This window comes from Staurois parvus, unplaced genomic scaffold (genome assembly GCF_062004578.1).
Source record: "Staurois parvus isolate SC_StPar_1 unplaced genomic scaffold, SC_StPar_1.0 ptg000081l, whole genome shotgun sequence".
Lineage (NCBI taxonomy): Eukaryota > Metazoa > Chordata > Amphibia > Anura > Ranidae > Staurois > Staurois parvus.
The window spans coordinates 15,011,086-15,034,596 of NW_028317877.1; the positions used below are offsets into that span (position 1 = coordinate 15,011,086).

The 23,511-nt window shown below is 42.5% G+C and overlaps 1 protein-coding gene across 1 annotated transcript in view; it reads right to left on the reverse strand.

Annotated features, from left to right (window-relative positions):
• The window catches only part of PCNX2 (pecanex 2), a 212,046-nt gene that overhangs the window by 155,706 nt on the left and 32,829 nt on the right, over positions 1–23,511 (reverse strand). The window contains exons 6-8 of the mRNA XM_089669801.1: positions 20,211–20,347; positions 8,489–8,576; positions 1,895–2,030 (exon numbers count right to left, since the gene is read on the reverse strand). Coding sequence (XP_089525927.1) covers positions 1,895–2,030; positions 8,489–8,576; positions 20,211–20,347 — 361 coding nt within the window. The remainder of the gene's footprint in view (positions 1–1,894; positions 2,031–8,488; positions 8,577–20,210; positions 20,348–23,511) is intronic.

A 23,511-nucleotide genomic window follows, 5' to 3' on the forward strand; every position in this document is an offset into this window, starting at 1 on the left:
TGAATATGCTTTGATCTAAACCATTCCATTGTAGCTCTGGCTGTATGTTCAGGGTTGTTGTCCTGCTGGAAGGTGAATCTCTGCCCCAGTCTCAAGTCTTTTGTAAACTCTAACAGGTTTTCTTCTAAGATTGCCCTGTATTTGGCTCCATCCATCTTGCCATCTACTCTGACCAGCTTCCCTGTCCCTGCTGAAGAAAAGCATCTCCACAACATGATGCTGCCACCACCATGTTTCACAGTTAGGATGGTGTGTTCAGGGAGATGTGCAGTGTTAGTTTTCCACCACAGCGTTTTGCTTTTAGGCCAGTTCAAATTTGTTCTCATCTGACCAGAGCACCTTCTTCCACATGTATGCTGTGTCCCCCACATGGCTTCTCACAAACTGCAATGGGACTTCTTATGGCTTTCTTATAACAATGCTTTCTTCTTGACACTCTTCCATAAAGGCCAGATTTGTGGAGTGCACGACTAATAGTTGTCCTGTGGACAGATTCTCCCACCTGAGCTGTAGATCTCTGCAGCACTTCCAGAGTTACCATGGGCCTCTTGGCTACTATTCTGATTAATGCTCTCCTTGCCTGGCCTGTCAGTTTAGATGGACAGCCATGTCTTGATAGGTTTGCAGTTGTGTCATACTCTTTCCATTTTCATATGATGGATTGAACAGTGCTCCGTGAGATGTTCAAAGCTTGGGATATTTTTTTATAGCCTAACCCTGCTTTAAACTTCTCCACAACTTTATCAATAACCTGTCTAGTGTGTTCCTTGGCCTTCATGATGCTGTTTGTTCACTAATGTTCTCTAACAAACCTCTGAGGGCTTCACAGAACAGCTGTATGTATACTGAGATTAAATTACACACAGGTGGACTCTATTTATTAATTAGGCGACTTCTGAAGGTAATTGGTTACACTAGAATTTAGTTAGGGGTATCAGAGTAAAAGGGGCTGAATACAAATGCACACCACACTTTTCAGATATTTATTCGTAAAAAAATTTTAAAACCATGTATAATTTTCCTCCCACGTCACAATTATGTGCCACTTTGTGTTGGTCTATCACACAGAATCCCAATAAAATACATTAACGTTTTTGGTTGTAACATGACAAAATGTGGAAAATTTCAAGGGGTGTGAATACTTTTTCAAGGCACTGTATGCAGACAAATTCAGCTTAAAAAAAAGGAATGTAAAAAGGACGAGGCCAAAGTAGGAAATAGTCTAATCACTATCACATATCCTCAAAAACCCTTACTGCATTGAAAAAGGGTCTGCTGACCTTCCTTTTGGATCTATTTGTAAAGGTGTCCTGGGACCCTGGGATTCCCTTGTAATGCCACGTGCAGAGCCTGGAGCTCAACTGTTGATTTGTCACCAACACAGTCTCTGAAACATACAAGAAACTGTCAGATGGTTAAAAACCATCTAGCATTAGCTAACTGTTAACTAGGAACCAGATATTTTCACTTGTTTCCAGCATAGCAAGGGTCTTCCTTCCAGGCTTAGGTGTTTTGCTACAAAGGAGGATGAATGCAGTCATTATTGAAGCAGACATATCTACAATTTAAAGTATGGCTAGCAGGGATTCATTAGCACAATTTAAATAAAATACTTGTATTTCAAGGGAAAAATGCTGATTTAGGCTACTTCCAGTGTTAATCACGAAACCAAAAACTCATCACATAATCAATGCTAAAAGTGTGGATCAAATATATGCTGAGTACAGGCCCACTTTACTAACACAAAACCAAACTGCTATCCCATTAGTTTAGTTGATGCTCATAGCAGTGAGAATATCATAACACAATTTTAAATATGTAAACTCTTTACTAGATTTTGGTACTTTCATGCTTTTTCAGTATGATTAAAACGTAATAAAAGAAAAGCACTAACTTCTATCGTCCGGCTCACAGTTTGTTTAGCAGGCTTTGAAGAAACTTGTTTTTGGAATGACTCTTCATCAGGATCATCGGAAAACAGTCCCTGGTTTTCTGATACCGTTTCTGTTTCTGACTTAGATTCTGTATTGCTAAACAGAACAAAAAAAAAACATCATTAGTAATATAACACATACTTTAATTAAAACTCACTCTTCTCAGATTATGGGGACATCCATTACAGAATGTCAGTGGACAGTATGGTATTTTGCAAGGTAAATGCTGTATATTGTGTATTTACTCAGGATAACTTTTAGGGCTCATGTACACTGCAGCTGATAAACTCACGATTAGGAGCTGTTCAGTGTTTTTTTTTCAGCAGCCCCTGAACTCACTCTAATGTTTTCCTATGTGTCCATCTACACATCTTCGCTTACAGTTGATTACAGGCATTTGAGTTTACAGTCATTTTTTGAACGCAGACAACTTGCGTTCAGCAGTCGATTTTAGCAGCGTCTCAAACGCAAAATGCTTGTAAACGCGGCTAAATGCGGCAAATCACGTTTCTAAGCGTTTGCAAATTTTTTTTAACTCTTCCAGTTCCTGATATAGTCCTTTTTTCATCATGAAAAATGCATGCAAAGCATTTTCAAGGTACTCAAATGGACAAAACACTGAACACAGGATGTTCCTACCAAACGTGTTACACATTGTAATCACCAATTCACACCTCAGACCTCTCCCACCCTTGGAAACAAAAGATATGTTAATGACTATTCACACCTCAAATTCCTCATGAAGACCCCCTGCCAGGTGGCCTTAATGACTCACCCCACCAGACACCTTCTCACCCTTGGAAACAAAAGAAATGTTAATGAGCAACTCACACCTAAGCTAATCTCAACACATACTGCTCTCTCTGCTTCTACTCTCTGTATTTCTCTGAAACAATAATAATAATTTACCACTTTTCAGTGCATTCTGGGCATTTAGGAGGTTCTCCTGTGCTTCTTTAAAAAACGCTTCTAAACGCAAACGCGCATAAATGCGTTATGCAAACGTAGCTAACCAGACGTTTTTTAACCTACGTTTTCCAGCAGTCAGTTTCCATTGTTCAGAAGTGTCCTGTGTACATGGGGCCTTAGTGCTTTAAGTACTTTCTTGTAATACCAAATAAATAAAGCTATTGGTATGGTATGCTTTGAATCCAATCCTTTTTCAGGGCAGATACTTTGGGTTCTTCCTGTTTAATTATTTCTTCCTTGGCTTTCTTCAAAATAACAAAACATACCCAACAGCTTACAACTGGTCTTTCAGCATATGTTAATAAACGCTAAAGATGCAAAACTTTAGAGTATCAGTCAGAGTAAAGGGGGCTGAATACAAATGCACGCTATCCTTTTCAGATATTTATTTGTAAAAAATATTGAAAACCATTTATAATTTTCTTTCCACTTCACAATTATGTGCTACTATGTGTTGGTCTACCACATAAAATCCCAATAAAATACATTTATATTTTTGGTAGTAACATGACAAAATGTGGAATATTTCAAGGGGTATGAATACTTTTTCAAGGCACTGTAGCATTCAAGTCAATACAAATATGTCATCACTGAATTAAAACACTTCTGCCACAAACAAAAAAGGAAAAAAAGAAAACCTGTGGTACAACCCCTGGATTTAATATCCACTGGAACAAGTGCAATAGTCTATGCCAGGATATAAACTGTACATACTGTAGACAAGCATCAGTAACTAGAAAATCCGGCACTGACTTAAATGATGAGAAAATGGTTCATGCTTTGTTCAGTATCCATCAAGACATTAAAAACATAAAGGTATCCATCATATAGAAACATTGACGTATTTCTACCCTTACTGTACATTAGGGCCTTAGTCATATTGAATAAGACCTAATGGGATTTATTTACTAAAGTTTGAGAATGCAAAATCAGACTCACTTCTGTATAGAAGCCAATCAGCTTCCAGGTTCATAGCCTAATTGAACAAGCTGAGGTTAGAAGCTGATTGGTTTCTATGCAGAAGTGAGCCTGATTTTGCACTCTCCAGCTTTAGTAAATAAACCACAATAAGTTATTGTCATGAACCTGTGGTAGTGAGCCTTTGTAGACCGCCAACTTGGGATTCTCCAGGGTGCAGAGTCTAAGCCCCAGCCTGCTTCTTCACCAGAGCCACTGATGGTGGAGATGGACTTGCAGCAAGCTGGAACCAGGTCGTGGCCTCCAGGTACGCCCAGCTGAGGATGCGAAGACCAATCGCGTGAACAGTGTAATCCAGGAGACAACAGGGAAGCCAGTAGACAAGCCGAGGTCAGGGTGGGTGAAGATCATCACAGTCAGTGGACAAAACCGGGGTTGGTGCACTGGTAGATACAGGATACAAGCGTAGCAACAGACAGGAGCTCTGAGAACAAAGAAGTTGCTCAGGCAAAGTAGGCTAGACTGAGCATGTCTTATATAGACAAGCAAACTAGGTGGCGGGCCAGGAAGTGATGGAAGGAAAGGAAATAAAACCCAGAGAACAGCAGACAATGCCCATAGGTGAGCACAGATAAACAGCACATGTGAAAAGAATCAGGAGCAGCACTGCAGCAAGGAGGTAAGAATACACAAACAAGAAACTGCAGGCTAACTTGTGACAGTTATTATGACAAAGGCTCTAAAGGTGGGGCAGAAAGTCATCAATTTTTTTCAGTGAGGAACAGAAGTATTTTAACACCCTGGGATTTTGCAAGTTCTCCCACTTAGAAATCATGGAGGGGTCTGAAATTCACATTGTAGGTGCATTCCCACTCTGAGAGACAGAATTAAAAAAACAATTCAGAAAATCACATTGTATGATTTTTAAAGAATTTACTTGTCTTGCACTGCTGAACATAAGTATGTGAACACCTAAGAAACAGCAAGAATTCTGGCTCTCAAAGACCTGTTACTGTGCCTTTAAAAAGTCCACCTCTACTCCACTCATTAATCTAACTTAGTAGCGCCTGTCTGAGCTCTTTAAAGACACCTGTCCACCCCACAGTCAGTCAGACGCCAACTACTACCATGGGCAAGACCAAAGAGCTGTCAAAAGACACCAGAGACAAAATTGTGGACCTCCACAAGGCTGGAAAGGGCTATGGGGCAATTGCCAAGCAGCTTGGTGAAAATAGATCAACTGTTGGAGCAATTACACTGTTCAACAAATTTTTATTTTTTGCCAGTTTTGGAAACAAAAGGATCCATTTCTTAATGAATTTCACATTCTGAGTTCAAATATAACAATGAAATTTGTCAATTGGCTCTAGTTTTTCTGTAAACGGAAAGTTTTCTACTATAGGCGTAATGACTACATAATGCACAATAATTATATAGATAGATGTCTTTCCACAAATATAAAGCAAGTGATATTGACTACATAACAAAGCCTAAATGGCATAATATATTGCATAGGATTACCAAGAAAAATTATAGCCATAAGCTAAGTTGAATCATTTTAATACTTAGGATTCTCACTAGTTTTCTCTTCAGTTTGTGTCGGTTTTGCTTCTCTTGGCTTTTCTCTTGTATTCGAGGAAAGGGCTAACTCTTACAACTGCACGTGACTACACGCTTCAGGTTCTTCCTCACTTGACTCAACCACGAAGGATTCTGGTGCTTTAGGAATTGGTAGCCCCTCTCCATGAGGAACTGGATGTATTGCCGATGGAATATTTGGATAGTGCACAGATAACTTTTTCTTCTTATTTAGCCCTTTTACAATTGGAGGCACCATACAAAAGTAACAATTACTAACATGATCTGTTGGCTCTCTCCAAATCATTGGCACAGCGAAAGGCATAGATGCCTTTTTTCCATTCAACCATTGCTCCAGTGCCGTCCCACAAGAATTGCAGCATATATGTGGTGCCCAGCTCTTGTCCTGGTCTCCTATCTTGCAGCCAAAATACAAGTTGTAGGCTTTCTTAATCATTCCTGTTATCCTCCTTTTTTGTGAGATAAAAGTTATTTCACCGCAGATATAGCAGAAATTATCTGCTTTATTCACACAAGTTCGAGGCATTACTGAGTAGCCTATATAAGCATAAAACGAAATGTAAAGACGCTGTCGAACTACAATCAGCTACAGATACTGCAGCTTTTATGCAGTGAAGTGATGCAATTAAAGGCTAATATTGCATCATCTCAGTATACATGCAATTTTCTATTGGTCACCAGTATCAATTGCGCAATATGCAGCTGAAGTTGCATCATAATTTTGAATGGCTTACGTCATTAGATGGGTGAATATATCATGGAAACTAGAGCCAATCAACATTTTTTAGGGTCATTTTCGTTTTCAGCACCCCAAAATTATGTAAGATTAGCTAATTTTATGCCCAAAACTTTTTACCTGTTGAACAGTGTTATTAGAAAATGGAAGAGGCTAAAGACGACTGTCAGTCTCCCTCGGACTGGGGCTCCATGCAAGATCTCACCTCGTGGGGTATCACTGATGATAAGAAAGGTGAGGAATCAGCCCAGAAATACAAGGGAGGAGCTGGTCAATGACATGAAGAGAGCTGGGACCACAGTTTCAAAGGTCACTGCCAGTAGAACACTACGCCGTCATGGTTTCAAATCATGCATTGCACGGAAGGTTCCCCTGCTCAAGTCCTCACATGTCCAGACCTGTCTGAAGTTTGCCAATGACCATCTGGATGATCCAGAGGAGGCATGGGAGAAAGTTATGTGGTCAGATGAGACCAAAGTAGAACTTTTTGGTCTAAACTTCACTCGTCATGTTTGGAGGAAAAAGAAGGATGAGTTGCATCCCAAGAACACCATCCCTACTGTGAAGCATGGGGGTTGTAACATCATGCTTTGGGGGTGCTTTTCTGCGAAGGGGACAGGACAACTGCACTGTATTAAGGAGAGGATGAATGGGGCCATTTATTGTGAGATTTTGAGCAACAATCTCCTTCCCTCAGTCAGAGCATTGAAGATGGGTCATGGCTGGGTCTTCCAACATGACAACGATCTGAAGCACACAGCCAGGATAACCAAGGAGTGAGTCCGTAAGAAGCATATCAAGGTTCTGGAGTGGCCTAGCCAGTCTCCAGACCTAAATCCAATAGAACATCTTTGGAGGGAGCTGAAACTCCGTGTTGCTAAGCGACAGCCCAGAAACCTGACAGATCTAGAGGAGATCTGTGTGGAGGAGTGGGCCAAAATCCCTGTTGCAGAGTGTGCAAACCTGGTCAAGAACTACAGGAAACGTCTGAACTCTGTAATTGCAAACAATGGCTTCTGTACCAAATATTGATATTGATTTTCTCAGGTGTTCAAATACTTATGTTCAGCAGTGCAAGACCAATAAATTCTTAAAAAATCATAAAATGTGATTTCCTGAATTTTTTTTTTAAATTCTGTCTCTCAGAGTGGGAATGCACCTACAATGTGAATTTCAGACCCCTCCATGATTTCTAAGTGGGAGAACTTGCAAAATCGCAGGGTGTTCAAATACTTTTGTTCCTTACTGTATATGATGGATAATTTTATATTTTTATGTCTTCATACATACTGAATAAAACTTAAACCATTTTATCATCATTTAAGTTGGTGCCGGATTTTCTAGTTTCAAATAAAAAAAGGGTTTATGGTTAAATTCCTATGATTTCCCTATTACTCGAAGTGTGAAGTATTACACGAAGTCACAAATTTCTTACAGTTACGAGGATCTAAGTCCAAACCCTTTTCTCAATATCTGTCAGTCTTTTCAAGGCATCACTAATTGACTTACTAACAAATTAGTATGAATGTCACACCACTTCTTCAAGCTCATTTTTTCTAAAACTGAGCTCATAATAGCTCACCTCCTCTCCTGACATTTCAGTCAACATCAATGATAGAACTCTCAGTCCCTACCCTTATGCAAGGGTGCTAGGTGTAATCCAGGACTCTGACCTTTCTTTTCAGCCCCATTTCAATCACTGTCCACATCTTGCAATCATTGCTACTCCCTCCTCAGTAACAGTGATCCCCCCTTCAGTCTACCATGAATGCTGCTGCCAGACTTATCCATGTTACCAATCATTCATTGTCTGCCATCTCTTTCTACCAATCCCTCCATTGGCTTCCAATCCTCAAACAAAAATATTACAAAAATACTAAAATGATACAAAGCCATCAACGACTCCTAGGCTACATCACCAATCTCATCTCAAATATCACCCAAACCATCCACTAAGCTCCTCCCAAGACCTCCTGCTCTCTAACTTCCTTGTAATCCTCTTCCCATGCTCATATCCAGGACTTCACCCATCCTCTGGAAATCCTTACCCTAATCTTTCTGGCTATCTCCTACTTATCTCTTCAGGGAGGTCTATCCCACCTTCATCCTATAAACTAACTGTACATTTACTTCCTCCCATCAGCTCATTCCTCACAGTTATTGCCTTAACTTAGTTGAACCTACCTTTTAGATTGTAATCTGTCACAAACAGGACCCTCTGAACCTTCTTGTATATAAATATAATGTAACTGTACTGTCTTCCTTTATTTTGTAATAATAATAATAATCTAATAATCATACCATATATATATATATATATATATTTACTCACTGTGCTAGGGATGCTACACTATGATTTGCTGATTCACATTGAATTTCAAACCGGTGTCCACCTTTCTGGCAACATGATCTCCTGTCTTCTGCAAAAGCAAATGTGAAAAAAAATAATTTTACAGTATAATTATATATAAAACTTCCTCTATGTATATGGCACTACTTAAAAGATATTAACCACAAAAATCAGCTTACCAAAATGTCCTTTCTCTTAGTTAAAAAAGGTACTTTTCTTTTAGTAACAAACTCTACTGTTACTCATTATTTGATTATTTAACCTTGTAAAAACCTAAATAGCAGTATTTTTGTACCATAAAATTTGTTTCTTGAAGTTCATTAGGGATACGGGAACAGTATTCTGAGTAAGGGTCATAATGTCTCCTACGGGAGGATTCAGATACTGGCAAGCAAAAAAGTTATTGGCCAGCCAGGTATAGCCCCTCTTACTCCTAGCATGCTTTAGTTTTATAGAAAAACAGTACATAGGAGTAGATCAGAAACAAGACGGGTGAGACTATTGTCCCTTAATGAACTCCAAGAAATGGATTTTACAGTAGGTTCCAAAATGCTGCTTTCTTTATCATTCATTAGGGGACACAGGATAAGTATTTAGATTCATGCGATGTCTAAAATCAGTCCAACTGAGGGGTGAGCAACAATAATAAAACACTAACAGGTTCACATAAAAGAAAATAGTCTGCAGCTCAAAAAGGACCTTACGCCCAATGCTGGCAGCAGATGAGGTTTGAACATTCACCTAATAAATCCTAGGAAAACATCCTGTACAAAGGTTTTCACCAACGAACATGAGGCAATTGGTCTTTGGAATAGGATTACAAGTGCCAAGATTTGCCCTTTGATGGTACTCAGGGCCAATTGTTGATTCAAGCTTATTTGCAAGTCTAGAATTTGTTCCACTAAGTATTTCCTGGAATGATATTCCTTGCCTCATACCAAGCAAAGTAAGCCTTTCATGCATGATCGTAATTTTTACAGGATGTAGACTTCCTAGCTTTTAACAGGGTGGGTATGATTGAATTGGAAAGGCACTGGTCTTCATGACCTGTGCTTCAACACTTATGCCAATAAAGCTAGCAAACCAGAAATGGTAAACTTGCTCTTGGGACACAAGATCTGGTAGATATGGAAGAGCCCATGGAGTCTGCCAGAGATTTGATAAGGTCAGAATACCACATCTGTTTGAGCCAATTTAGAGCTTTAAGGATCACAATAAAGGTCTCTATCTATCAAGTGTAAACAAGGCCATAAGGTGTCTACGATTCCTCTCCATTTCATCAGGCTGACATCTGATGGTTGGAAGGAAGGACAACTCCAGGGCTGGATTCCTGAGCCACAAAGTCAGAGACAACTAGGTTTTTAGTGTTTGGTGAATCAGTTTGTCCTGGCATGGAATTTGTTTGTCCCACAATGACATGTTGTGTTGTAGGGTTATGGAGTGAAACTGAGCAAATGGGACTATCTCTAAGGTGGCCACCAAGAGGAGAAGAACTATCATGCAAAGTTGCAGAGTTGGAAATCTCCTGGATAGTGCAATCTGAATCTGTGATTCGATAGCCAGGAGTTTTACTTGGGAAGGAAAACTCTGGCTTGAGCTGTAAGCAGGATGAACAGCAGAAACTCCAGGTGTTGGGTTGGTTCCAGCACTAATTTCTGGAAAGCACTAATTCTGGATGACACTAATTCTGGAAAACAGACAAGCAATGTCAACTAAATCAGTCACAATAGTGTAGGACAGAAGGTATAAACTCCAAGCGTGCTAATGCTAAGGGACTAGTGAGAATAGCAGCTGCAACTTGTTATATAAATTTAATCCATTCCCCTAAGGTTTGACAGATTGACATTACTGCAATGGAAGGCTGGATATCAAAACCTGTTAGGGAAAACAGTATTCTTAAATACTGTGGCATCCTCAATGGACCCAAGTCAGTGTTTTGTTGAAATCACCTGGTCCACAGTGGGGACAGTCCATTTTAATAAAATACCTCATATTGTTATTAAACAATAAATAATGGTGCAGCGCTGAATAAATACTAAATAAATACAAAAATCAAACTAATTATAATCCATAAATAAACATACTTAAGTGAAAAAAAGTGTACCAATAATTAGTGCACACACATATAATCAATATAAAAGAATAACCCCAACACTAGGATCATGATAAAAACTGGAATAAATAAATATGTATGCTTATACTTTTCTGAGGTCCGATATTGTTCTATGTACAATCCTTGTTTTATTGATTGCATGTAATATTCTAATTTTCTGAGATTGTGGATTTGGGGTTTTCATGAGCTTTGTTGTTAGTTTCATCATGCTCTTTCCTTTCCGATTCCGAATCAGAACAACAAAGCTCATGAAAACCCCAAATCCACAATCTCAGATAATTAGAATATTACATGCAATCAATAAAACAAGGATTGTACATAGAACAATATCGGACCTCTGAAAAGTATAAGGGACAGTGTGTGGACTTTGTTTGTAGTGGATATATATATATATATGTACGGTATATATATATAGATTGAATTATTTCACAGAGTGTTTTATACACATGCACGAATTATGTCATTCACTTAATATGATCCTAGTGTTGAGGTTATTCTTTTATATTGATTATATGTGTGTGCACTAATTATTGGTACACTTTTTTCACTTAAGTATGTTTATTTATGGATTATAATTAGTTTGATTTTTGTATTTATTTAGTATTTATTCAGCGCTTCACCATTATTTATTGTTTATTTACACTTTATGGTTGAAGGGGGGTGTTAGCAACTTAGTGGTAGGGTTTTTCCATTCATGCGCAGGAGATTGTATTTATTTATTTTTCTCATATTGTTATTGATATTGTACTGAAAAGGTTTGGGGAGGAATGAAAATTTTGTCAGGATTTTTCCAATAGAACACATTCTCAGGTTAGGAATATACTGGAAAAGTCTTAGGTATCTTTAAGCCTTTGAGCAATGGTAGCTGACTGCTTTTCCTCAGGAGCAGGCTTAACCATTTAAAAAATTTTTAACCACTTGACAACCAGCGACGTACCTGTACATAACCACTTTATGAGCCGGCCTTTTCTGACACTTTGCTTACATGTAAAAATCAGTGTTTTTTGCTAGAAAATGTCTTAGAACACCCACACATTATATTTTTTTTAAAGCACAGGCCCTAGAGAATAAATTGGTGGGTGTTGCAATTTTTGATGTCACACAGTATTTGCGCAACAGTTTTTCAAGCGCAATATTTTGGGAAAAATACAGTTTTTTTTTATTTTAATGCACATTAACACAATATAATATCCTATTGTTTGATACATTTTAAAAGATGATGTTATGCTGAGTAAATAGATACCAAATATTTCAGGCTTTAAAACTGCACACGCCTATGCACCAGTGAAATAAATGTTACTATCCATAAGCAAAGCTTTAATAGCCTTTACAGGTTACCACTTTAGACTTACACAGGAGGTCTGGTGTTAGAATTACTGTCATTAATCTGATGTTTGCAGTGATACCTCACATGTGGTGGGATGATCTCTGTTTGCATGCATGTGGGACCGGCGAGTGCATTTGCCTTTTTGTCTGGGGGGGCGGGGTTTTATTTTATTTTAAAATAATTTTTTTTTAAACAATTTTATTGTTTTTACAGGCAATGTAAATATCTCCTCTGATATAGGCAGTGACTGGTACTTTTTATGGAGAAACTGGTGTCAACAGATACTTTCCCTATTTAAAGGTGATGCTGTTTACATCCGGGAAAACTGGAAGTGATGAATGCGTGTAGTAGTAGTTGAAACAAGTTAGATACAACCTGTCTATTTCCAGTCTGGTGGAAATCCAGCAGCAGCTAGCTTTCCTCCCCAGCCTTACTGTCCCTGGTCCTTTCTTTCTTTAGATTTCAGTTCCCTCAATCATAGGCTCAGTATCACATATGGACATTATCTAGGGCAGTCTACATGCAAATGCAGCCTGCCTAGGAACACCCCCTGACACGCACCTAACAGGAAGGCTCAATGAACTACCACAGCGCTGTGGAGCGCAGTGGTAGTAAATTAAAAACTACAAGCCCGACAGTCACAAAGGCTGTCAGAACTTGTAGTTTTCCCATTCACAGAATACTGTGAATGAGGGACACAGTCGTGTGGGCTTTTTAAATTGTGACAGCTAGCAGGGCGGAGGGGGGTGCGGAGGTTAGTCCGATTGTAACATGTTACATGCTACACCCTCAATATGGGTGTAACCTCCTAGATTATAAACTCCAAGGAGCAGGGCCTCCTATCCCTCTTGTATTGAACTGTATTGTTGCTGTATTGTCTCCCGTTATATTGTAAAGCGCTAAGCAAAATGTTGGCGCTATATAAATCCTGTATAATAATAATAACGTAACATGTTACAAAAGGTGAACTTGTCCTTTAAACACAATTTACTGGAATAATTTGTGGTCAGACAGTAACAATTGAGTACAAATCACAAAGTTTCAGCAGAGTGTTAGAAGGGATGAAAAAAAAAAAAAGAGGCCAGAGATAAGAGACAGCAAAAGCGAGGGGGGAGGGGGTGTCAGGGCAGGAACGATGGAATGGGCAGGCAGGCCTATGGTACGGTCACGCTGCGACTGACGACAGCCACTACCCACAGACCAGAGTCCCTCAGGGCGCGGAGTCTAAGCCCCAGGCTACCCTTCACCAGGGCCCCTGATGGTGGGGATGGACTTGACGCAGCCTGAGACCAGGTCGCGGCCCCCGAGTGGCCCCAGCTGCGATAACGACTGCCGCCAATGGCGTACAGCTGGTGGGAGCTATATGGGATCACGAGTAGAGTAGTCAGACAAGCCGGGTCAATAACAATGGAGCAGACAGTACTAGACGGTAGGCAAAGAAGACTCAGGTCACGGGCCGGGTTCAACAACGGGAGGTCAGATAAAGGGTTAACGCAGAGAGTAGTCTTGTCCAAGCCGAGTCGGTTACCAGGAGAGCAATGGGAACAACACAAGAGCTTGCAACAGGGCAACATACAGGACACAAGTGCAGAGCACACTTGCAGACAGCAGGTTTAAATGTGCTCAACCACACCCTTCTGAGGAGGAGCCGCAGAAGCCTGAAGGCATAAAGGTTCCCACCATGCTTTGCAGAAAACCAAGATGGAGGCCAGCTCATGGAGATGCACAAGCTCTGAAGAAAGGTAGGACCTTGACAGTACCTCCTCCTCAAGGGCCCCTCCCCCTCCGTGGCTCCACAAAAGGTTTCTGAGGAAATCGGGCGTGAAAAGCGCGGAGGAGGGCAGGAGCATGAACATCCGCGGAAGGAACCCAGGAACGTTCCTCGGGACCATAACCACGCCAATGGACCAAAAACTGTACCCGACCGCGGACCAACCGAGAATCCAAGATGCGGCTCACCTCATACTCCTCATGACCGTCGACCCTGATAGGACGAGGACGAGGCAGAGAGGCAGTAAAGCGATTACAGATCAGAGGTTTCAACAGGGATACGTGGAAGACATTGGAGATGTGCATCCCAGGAGGAAGAGCAAGGGCATAGGCAACCGGGTTCACCCTGCGAAGAATGCGGAAAGGACCAACAAAACGGGGGGCCAGCCTTGGTGTGGGCACCCGAAGCTTGAGGTTGCGAGTGGACAACCACACCCGATCTCCGACCTGGTATGAGGGAGCGGGCAACCGTCTACGATCAGCCTGGAGCTTCTGGCGCTGTGCTGAGTCCTTCAAGGACCTCTGAATCTGCCCCCATGAGGAGCGCAGAGCAGCCAGGTGGTTATCCACAGCCGGAATGTCCTGTGGAGAGAACAACTCAGGCAATACAGCGGGTTGGAACCCATAGTTGGCCATGAAGGGGGACATCCCAGAGGAGGAGTTGACAGCCGAGTTCCTCGCAAACTCTGCCCATGGCAGGAGATCGGCCCAGTTGTCCTGATGATCCGATATATAGCAACGAAGGAATTGTTCCAGGGCCTGGTTGGAACGCTCCGCAGCCCCATTGGACTGAGGGTGGTAGGCCGAAGAGAAGGAAAGCTCGATACCCAACTGGGAGCAGAAGGCGCGCCAGAACCTGGACACAAACTGGCTCCCACGGTCCGAGACAATCACCTTGGGCAACCCGTGCAAGCGAAAGATCTCCTTGGCGAAAACCGTAGCCAGTTCCTGTGCAGTCGGCAATTTCTTGAATGGAACGCAATGGCACATCTTAGAAAAACGATCGATCACCATAAGAATGACCGTATGACCTTGAGACGCAGGAAGATCCACAATAAAATCCATTCCCAGGTGTGACCAGGGACGCTCCCCATTGGGAATGGGTTGCAGAAGGCCCAATGGAAGGTGCCGAGGAGATTTATTCTGGGCACAGACCGAACAAGCTGCTACATATGAGGCGATGTCAGAACGGAGAGATGGCCACCAGAATAACCGAGAAACGACCCAGGACAATTGGTTCCTACCAGGATGACCGGCAGTCTTGGCATTATGGTAGGTACGTAGCAAGCGGGTACGCAATCCCTCAGGTACAAAACATCTTCCAGCAGGTCTCTCAGGGGGAGCGTTAGTTTGAGCCGCCAAAATCTGCTCCCCAAGGGGAGAAGTCAGGTTGGTACGAATGGCAGCCAGGATCTGGTTTGGAGGAATGACCGAGGTCGGCTCAGTGTCCTCCCTGGACAGCTCAGAGTATTGCCGCGACAAGGCATCAGCCCTGACATTCTTGGAACCAGGCAAGTAAGAGACCACATAGTTAAAACGTGACAAAAACAGAGCCCACCTGGCCTGACGGGGTGTCAACCTCTTAGCCTCCGAGAGATATGTGAGGTTCTTGTGGTCAGTGAGAACTAGGACCGGGACCACAGAACCCTCAAGCAGGTGCCTCCATTCCTTGAGAGCCAGAATAATGGCCAACAACTCCCTGTCTCCAATCTGGTAGTTGCACTCTGCAGAGGAAAGCTTCTTGGAGTAGAACCCACAAGGAAGTAGGGGTCCCTCGGGTGACCGACGCTGGGACAAGAGGGCGCCTACTCCTGTCTCAGATGCATCAACCTCGAGAACAAAAGGCAACCCAGGATTGGGATGAGACAGAATTGGGGCCGAAGTGAAGGCGGCTTTCAGAGCCTTGAAAGCTGAGATGGCCTCGGGTGACCACTCGTGAGGGTTACTGCCCTTCTTGGTCAGATCTGAGAGAGGCTTTGCCAATGTGGAAAAGTTCCTGATAAACTTCCGATAATAGTTGGCAAATCCCAAAAAGCGCTGAATGGACCGAAGACCACTGGGACGAGGCCACTGCAGAACCGCTGAAACCTTCTCAGGGTCCATAGAAAAACCCATCGGGGAAATGATGTAGCCTAAAAAGGCAACCTGGGATTGGTGAAATTCACACTTCTCGAGCTTACAGAAAAGCTTGTTTTCACGTAACCGTTGCAGCACCCGCTTAACATCCTGGATATGAGTCTCCATAGACGCAGAGTAAACCAGGATGTCGTCCAAGTAAACCACCACGCACTGCTGCAACAAGTCACGTAAGACATCGTTAATAAACTCCTGAAAGACCGCGGGTGCGTTACACAACCCAAAGGGCATAATCAGGTATTCATAGTGGCCGGTTCTGGTGTTGAACGCGGTCTTCCACTCATCGCCCTCCTTGATCCGTACAAGGTTGTAGGCAGCCCTAAGGTCGAGCTTAGTAAAGACCGTTGCTCCCTTGAGGCGGTCAAACAACTCGGTGATCAACGGAATAGGATAAGCATTTTTAATCGTGATCCGATTGAGACCCCTAAAATCAATGCAGGGTCTCAGCTCACCTCCCTTCTTTTTCACAAAAAAAAACCCAGCTCCTGCTGGAGACGTAGACTTGCGAATGTGCCCCCGGGAAAGCGCATCCGCAACGTATTCCTCCATGGCCTGATTCTCTGCCACCGAAAGAGGATACACCCTGCCACGCGGAGGAGTAGCACCAGTTTGTAAGGTTATGGCACAATCGTATGGACGATGAGGAGGCAGGGCACCGGCGCGCACCTTGTCAAACACGTCCAGGTACTCCCCATATTCAGTGGGCAGCACAGAGTCCGAGGAGGTGCACAGCACCTTAACCGGACCACGGATGCAACCAGCCCCACACCGTGGTGACCATGAGAGAATCTCGGCCGATCGCCAATCAAAGGTCGGATTGTGCCTCTGAAGCCAGGGATAGCCCAAAACCATGGAGTAGTGCGGGGAAGAAATTACCTGGAAACAGGCCAATTCCCTGTGGACAGCCCCAATAGCTACCTCCACCGGCAGGGTCTCGTGGGTAACCTGCGATGGCTGCAAGGTCCTGCCATCTATCGCCTCGAGAACCAATGGAGTCTCTCGAGCCTGCAGAGGAATGGAGTACTGGGCCACAAACGAACTGTCCATAAACAAACCGCCAGCCCCAGAGTCTACCAGCGCCTGGGCCGTCACCGAGCCTCCTGCCCAAGAGAGGACAACGGTGATAAGCGGTTTATCTTTACGGGAAACCGGGGACGAGGAAACTCCACCCAAGATCTGCCCCCGACAGGATCTCAGGTGCGGGCGTTTCCCGGACGGACCGGACAGGACTGCCGAAAATGCCCCCCGAGTCCACAGTACAGGCAGCGACCCTCCCGACGCCGAGAGGCCCGCTCCCCCTCGGAAAGGCGAGCAAACCCCAGCTGCATGGGCTCACCACCAGACAAACCATCCCCAGGAGGCGTGGGAGGAGAGGGAGGCACGGGTGGGACAGAAAATGAAGGCGCCAAACGGTTAGGAGGCCTCCGCAGCCGCTCCTTAAATGAAGGCCTCTCTCTGAGCCTGGTGTCAATCAAGATTAGGAAGGATATGAGTGCCTCTAACTCCACAGGCAGTTCTTTGGCTGCGATCTCGTCCTTCAACGCATCAGAGAGACCATGAGAGAAAGCAGCCACTAGAGCCTCATTGTTCCAACCCACCTCTGCCGCCAAAGTACGAAATTCGATGGCGTACTCGGCAACGGTTCGTGAACCCTGATGCATGGACATGAGCAATTTGGCAGCAGAAGCGGAGCGAGCGGGTACGTCGAATACCGTACGGAAGGAGGCAACGAAACGGGTAAACACGTGAATCACCGGGTCATTCCTCTCCCATAAGGGATTAGCCCAGGCCAAGGCCCTATCAGAGAGCAGCGAGATTAGGAAGCCCACTTTTGCCCTCTCAGTAGGGAAAGCGTGAGGTATTAATTCAAAGTAAATCCCCACTTGGTTAAGAAAACCACGACACTGACTCGGTTCCCCCCCAAAGCGCTGAGGAAGAGGGGCTGAACCAGTCATACCTCTGGGTACCGCGGGTTCCGCAACAGATGCAGAGGTAGGTGCAACAACCGGAGCAACAGTGGGAGAGTCCACCGGAGTAACAACTGACCTAATAGCCCCAGGGGTAAGGTGCGCTGTGCGTGCAAGCAGAGCCTGCAACGCCTGAGCGAACTGATCCAACAAGCGATCCTGTTGGTCGAGTCTGGCGAGTAACATAGGGATCGAAGGCGTACCTGCACCGTCAGGATTCATGGCACTTGTGTAATGTCAGGGCAGGAACGATGGAATGGGCAGGCAGGCCTATGGTACGGTCACGCTGCGACTGACGACAGCCACTACCCACAGACCAGAGTCCCTCAGGGCGCGGAGTCTAAGCCCCAGGCTACCCTTCACCAGGGCCCCTGATGGTGGGGATGGACTTGACGCAGCCTGAGACCAGGTCGCGGCCCCCGAGTGGCCCCAGCTGCGATAACGACTGCCGCCAATGGCGTACAGCTGGTGGGAGCTATATGGGATCACGAGTAGAGTAGTCAGACAAGCCGGGTCAATAACAATGGAGCAGACAGTACTAGACGGTAGGCAAAGAAGACTCAGGTCACGGGCCGGGTTCAACAACGGGAGGTCAGATAAAGGGTTAACGCAGAGAGTAGTCTTGTCCAAGCCGAGTCGGTTACCAGGAGAGCAATGGGAACAACACAAGAGCTTGCAACAGGGCAACATACAGGACACAAGTGCAGAGCACACTTGCAGACAGCAGGTTTAAATGTGCTCAACCACACCCTTCTGAGGAGGAGCCGCAGAAGCCTGAAGGCATAAAGGTTCCCACCATGCTTTGCAGAAAACCAAGATGGAGGCCAGCTCATGGAGATGCACAAGCTCTGAAGAAAGGTAGGACCTTGACAGGGGGGGGGGATACTACACTCACACAGAGGGAGTCACACTTGAGCTGATAGTCATAAAACCAAATTAAGGCCATTATCTCTTGTGTCAAATAGAATTATCATTCTTAGTTCAAAAGTTTTTCTTTCCTGAATGGATTTGAAATTTCCTTTAAGAACTAAAATATTGAGGTCTCCCATTGTGTGGTCCGGTTGTGCGAAATGGTGTCCTACAGGTGTGAAGAGATCATCTTCTTTATGTTCCTTGATGGTATGTCTGTGCAAATTCATCCTTGTTTGCAACTTCTGTCCTGTTTCGCCAACATAAGTTCCTTTGCTGCATTTTCTGCACTGGATAAGGTAATGCAGTGCAAAAATGCAGCAAAGGATCTTATGTTGGCAAAACAGGACAGAAGTTGCAAACAAGGATGAATTTGCACAGACATACCATCAAGGAACATAAAGATGACCTCTGCACACCTGTGGGACACCATTTCGCACAACCAGACCACACAATGGGAGACCTCAATATTTTTGTTCTTAAAGGAAATTTCAAATCCATTCAGGAAAGAAAAACTTTTGAACTAAGAATGATAATTCTATTTGACACAAGAGATAACGGCCTTAATTTGGACTTGGGATTCCTCAATCATTATCCAACATATTTATGACTATCAGCTCAAGCGTGACTCCCTCTGTGTGAGTGTAGTATCCCCCCTCGCTTTTGCTGTCTCTTATCTCTAGCCTCTTTTTTATTTCATCCCTTCTAACATTCTGCTGAAACTTTGTGATTTGTATTTGTATAGTACTGCTTGGACCTTGAAGAAGGGGACATACCCCAAAAGCTTGTCCTTAAATTGTATGTTAGTGCAAATAAAAAAAGTATCACGGACAGTACTCAATTGTTTCTATCGCAAATGCACTAATACGGCTACAATCACCTTGGTCAGACAGTGACATCTACTGGACATTTTACTGTTCACAGCATTACAACTCGACTTGTTTATTTTCATAGTTATCTTTCTGTTTTTCAGAATGTCGGTGTATGTTTTAGTAACATTATAAGAATTTAGATTACAAATTACACAGGTCTGTGACAAGTTTAAATTGATTTTTCAGAGACATACTGGTTCACCAAGTAGAACTGCTGCTTTGGAAATGTCTGGTCCTTGGTTATTCCCCTGATTATTACTATTATACCCATCAAGCACTGCAGTCTGTTGCAATCTACAGTTCTCGGCTATGTAAACAAAAAAATAATTATACAGGACAAATGTACTAATATGAACATTTTTACACTGTCTTCAAAGTCATACACAGTATAAATAATGTACATACAGTATGTCTCCACCTCAATATTAGATTACCCCTTACTAGCCTCAATCACTATGTCCTCCAGTCTTTTCAGTCCACCCAACCAGTAATATTTCAGTTAAAGGCTTCCTGTGTCAGTTATGACCTCTCTTTTCTCCCTCTGCATCAAGACTCCCTTTTGGCATGTGCTGCTGGTATATATTATCAATGCAAAGGCTCAACTACTCACCACTGTCCTGTATAGGAATATGTGCATCATCTTGCAATGAATCTTCCAATTCACATATAACTTGCAAAATGGAGGTATCTTGTTGCGAAGTATGAATTACTTCATATATGGCTTTGCCCTTTTCAGTGACCTGGCAACTGAAATTTGAATGTAAATTAGTGCACTACTATATATCTATAGTACAGTGATCCAACATATATTGTAATTTATTAGCAATTTTTCACACTTGATTATTAATTCAGTTGGGAAATGTCAAGTGCAATAACAACATATAAACTACAATAATCTACAGCAACCAAACAGCTTTCATTGCACTGTATAAAAGCTTCTGGGAACAAAGAAAATAATAGAAAGAGAAAGGAAGGAAGGAAGGAAGGAAGGAAGGAAGGAAGGAAGGAAGGAAGGAAGGAAGGAAGGAAGGAAGGAAGGAAGACATTTTTTTCTCAAATAGATTATTACGCAAAATAAAAATTAAAAAATACACTAATATTAAAATAAAAATCTAAGATAGGAGGCCTGTTATAACTAAGATATACATTTAATGTCCAGACCTAAACCCTATCTAGATGTTATGGATAAATGTAAAAAGCAAATTCTAACTTTTTTTTCACAACAAAAGCACCAGAGCTTGAAATTAGAATACATTTGTTATCTAAATTAATCTATAAGGAAATAAATAAATACACACCAGAAACAAATGTGTTACTGCAACCTTGAAACTGACCTGCCCAGCTGTGTTCCCACATGATTTCTTTAATAAAGCAACATAGCACTTTTTAAGAAATATGCAATCCTGGCCAGCTAACAGCTGCACAAAAATGATGGCTTGTCTAGTACATAGCTATTATTCAGTTTTTCAGGAAAAAAGAAGCAAACGTTCTCTCAAAAAAGCAAAACCGGTGCTGGGCTCAAACCACCCTGCAGCCAGGATGTAAGAACAACTCAGATTTAAGGAGGAAAACTAATTAAGTGCTGATTCTAAACTGCATCTGAAATTCCTGAAGCAAAGAGCACCCAAGCATCCTTATTTCTAAACTTACAATACATTTCATATCAGCATGCAGCCATGCTGATGTGAAATCATCAAACATTTGGTTTTTAAAAGTTTTTCTGTCATTACTTACTTTTTTCTATATCCACTTTCTGGTTCCCCTGAAGGAAATGGTGGCATAGTACCAGTCACATAGATGCCCCCTGGGAAGGACACATGCAGCCATGTTAATGTGATGGTGGTATAGCGCCGGCCACACAGATGCCGACTGGGAGGGCAACATGCAGCCATGCTGATGTGAAATCATATGACATTTTGGTTTTTTTTTAATTTTTTGCCTTTACTTATATTTTTTGTATCCACATTCTGGTTCCCCTCAAGGCAGTGGTGGCATAGCACAAGTCACATAGATATTCCCTAGGAAGGCAACATCACTGGTGCTTTCAGGAAGAACTCGTTCCTAACTGTAAGATTTCCAAAACAGTGATTTTACAGATTAGAGTAATTTTGTATAATGCATGCACGACATGAAGCACATGCATTATACAATGGAACACAGTATATACACACACTATATGTTCATGCGTGATATCACTCTATGGTGATCCATAAAAACAAAAGTTCATTATAATAGTGCGGATCATAGAGAGATCCTAATTCAAGGTGAATGGACGTCCTGATCCAAGGTGTGATGATAAGTGTGTGTCACACAAATAGGTGAAAAACGCACTCACCAGATGCGTTTAATATACGCAATATGTATCCTGCGTCACCAGGCCATAGAACGATCATCAGATCCCAGATCAGATTGCACCCAGATCACCATCCCGACTCCACAGAAGTAAGGTCATCCGAAACCGCTACCAGGTATCACCACCAGGGTCCTGGGTCCTCCAAATGGGCACATATGTTTTTCAGGGTGGTTGGGTGTCCTGCTGCTGTTGCTGCCCTCTGACGCGTTTCGTGCGATGCACGTATTCATAGGGTTCAGGGCATGACCTTACTTCTGTGGAGTCGGGATGGTGATCTGGGTGCAATCTGATCTGGGATCTGATGATCGTTCTATGGCCTGGTGACGCAGGATACATATTGCGTATATTAAACGCACATCTGGTGAGTGCGTTTTGCACCTATTTGTGTGACACACACTTATCATCACACCTTGGATCAGGACGTCCATTCACCTTGAATTAGGATCTCTCTATGATCCGCACTATTATAATGAACTTTTGTTTTTATGAATCATCATAGAGTGATATCACGCATGAACATATAGTGTGTGTATATACTGTGTTCCATTGTTAAGCGCTGCACCATTTTATTTGATATATATACGTTTGATTGAAGGTTTTTGTTTGGTTACCTTTCTGGTGTATCAGCTGCTAAGTAGTACTGTTTTGTATACCTATTTATACACTTTTTCATCTAAGTCGCGCTCACTATAACATCTTTTACTACATGCATTATACGCCTCCTTTCTTGCATGGACCATATACAATTTCAATTATCTGTCTGAAAGAAAAAAAAACATTTATTTCCACACTTTCTCAGGAACATGATCATTGGCTGGTTTCTTTCTTCTCTGGTGACCTAACGATGACATCACGCTCCTCATCTTGGGCACTGAGCTTTTTTTTAAATGGCAGTGAGGGGGGACAAGCTTTCAGACTCAGAAATCTATGGCAGGTACGTGTTACTAACTGTCTTACTTTTAGTTAGTAGGTAGTCAAGTTTATATGGTTGGGTGGGGGTTCCACTTTAATAACATTAAACAACTGAATTAAAGAAATACCATGAAATGGCTACTACACTTTATCATTTAAAAATGTAAAAAAAAAAACAAAAAAAAAAACACAGCTTCAGGTATAAAGTGCGGAAACGTAGAGATACCAGCACATACAGTGCCTTAAAAAAGTATTCATACCCCTTGAAATGTTCCACATTTTGTCATGTTACAGCCAAGAACATAAAAGTATTTTATTGGGATTTGATGTGACAGACGAACACAAAGTGGCACATAATTGTGAAGTAGAAGGAAAATGATAAAAGGTTTTCAAAGGTTTTTTAAAAATAAAAATCTGAAAAGTGTGGCGTGAATTTGTATTCAGCCCCCTTACTCTGATACCCCTGACTAAAATCTAGTGAAACCAATTGCCTTCAGAAGTCACCTAATTAATAAATAGAGTCCACCTGTGTGTAATTTAATTTAAAATGTAATAAATACAGCTGTTCTGTGAAGCCCTCAGAGATTTGTTAGAGAACATTAGTGAACAAACAGCATCATGAAGGCCATGGAACACAACAGACAGG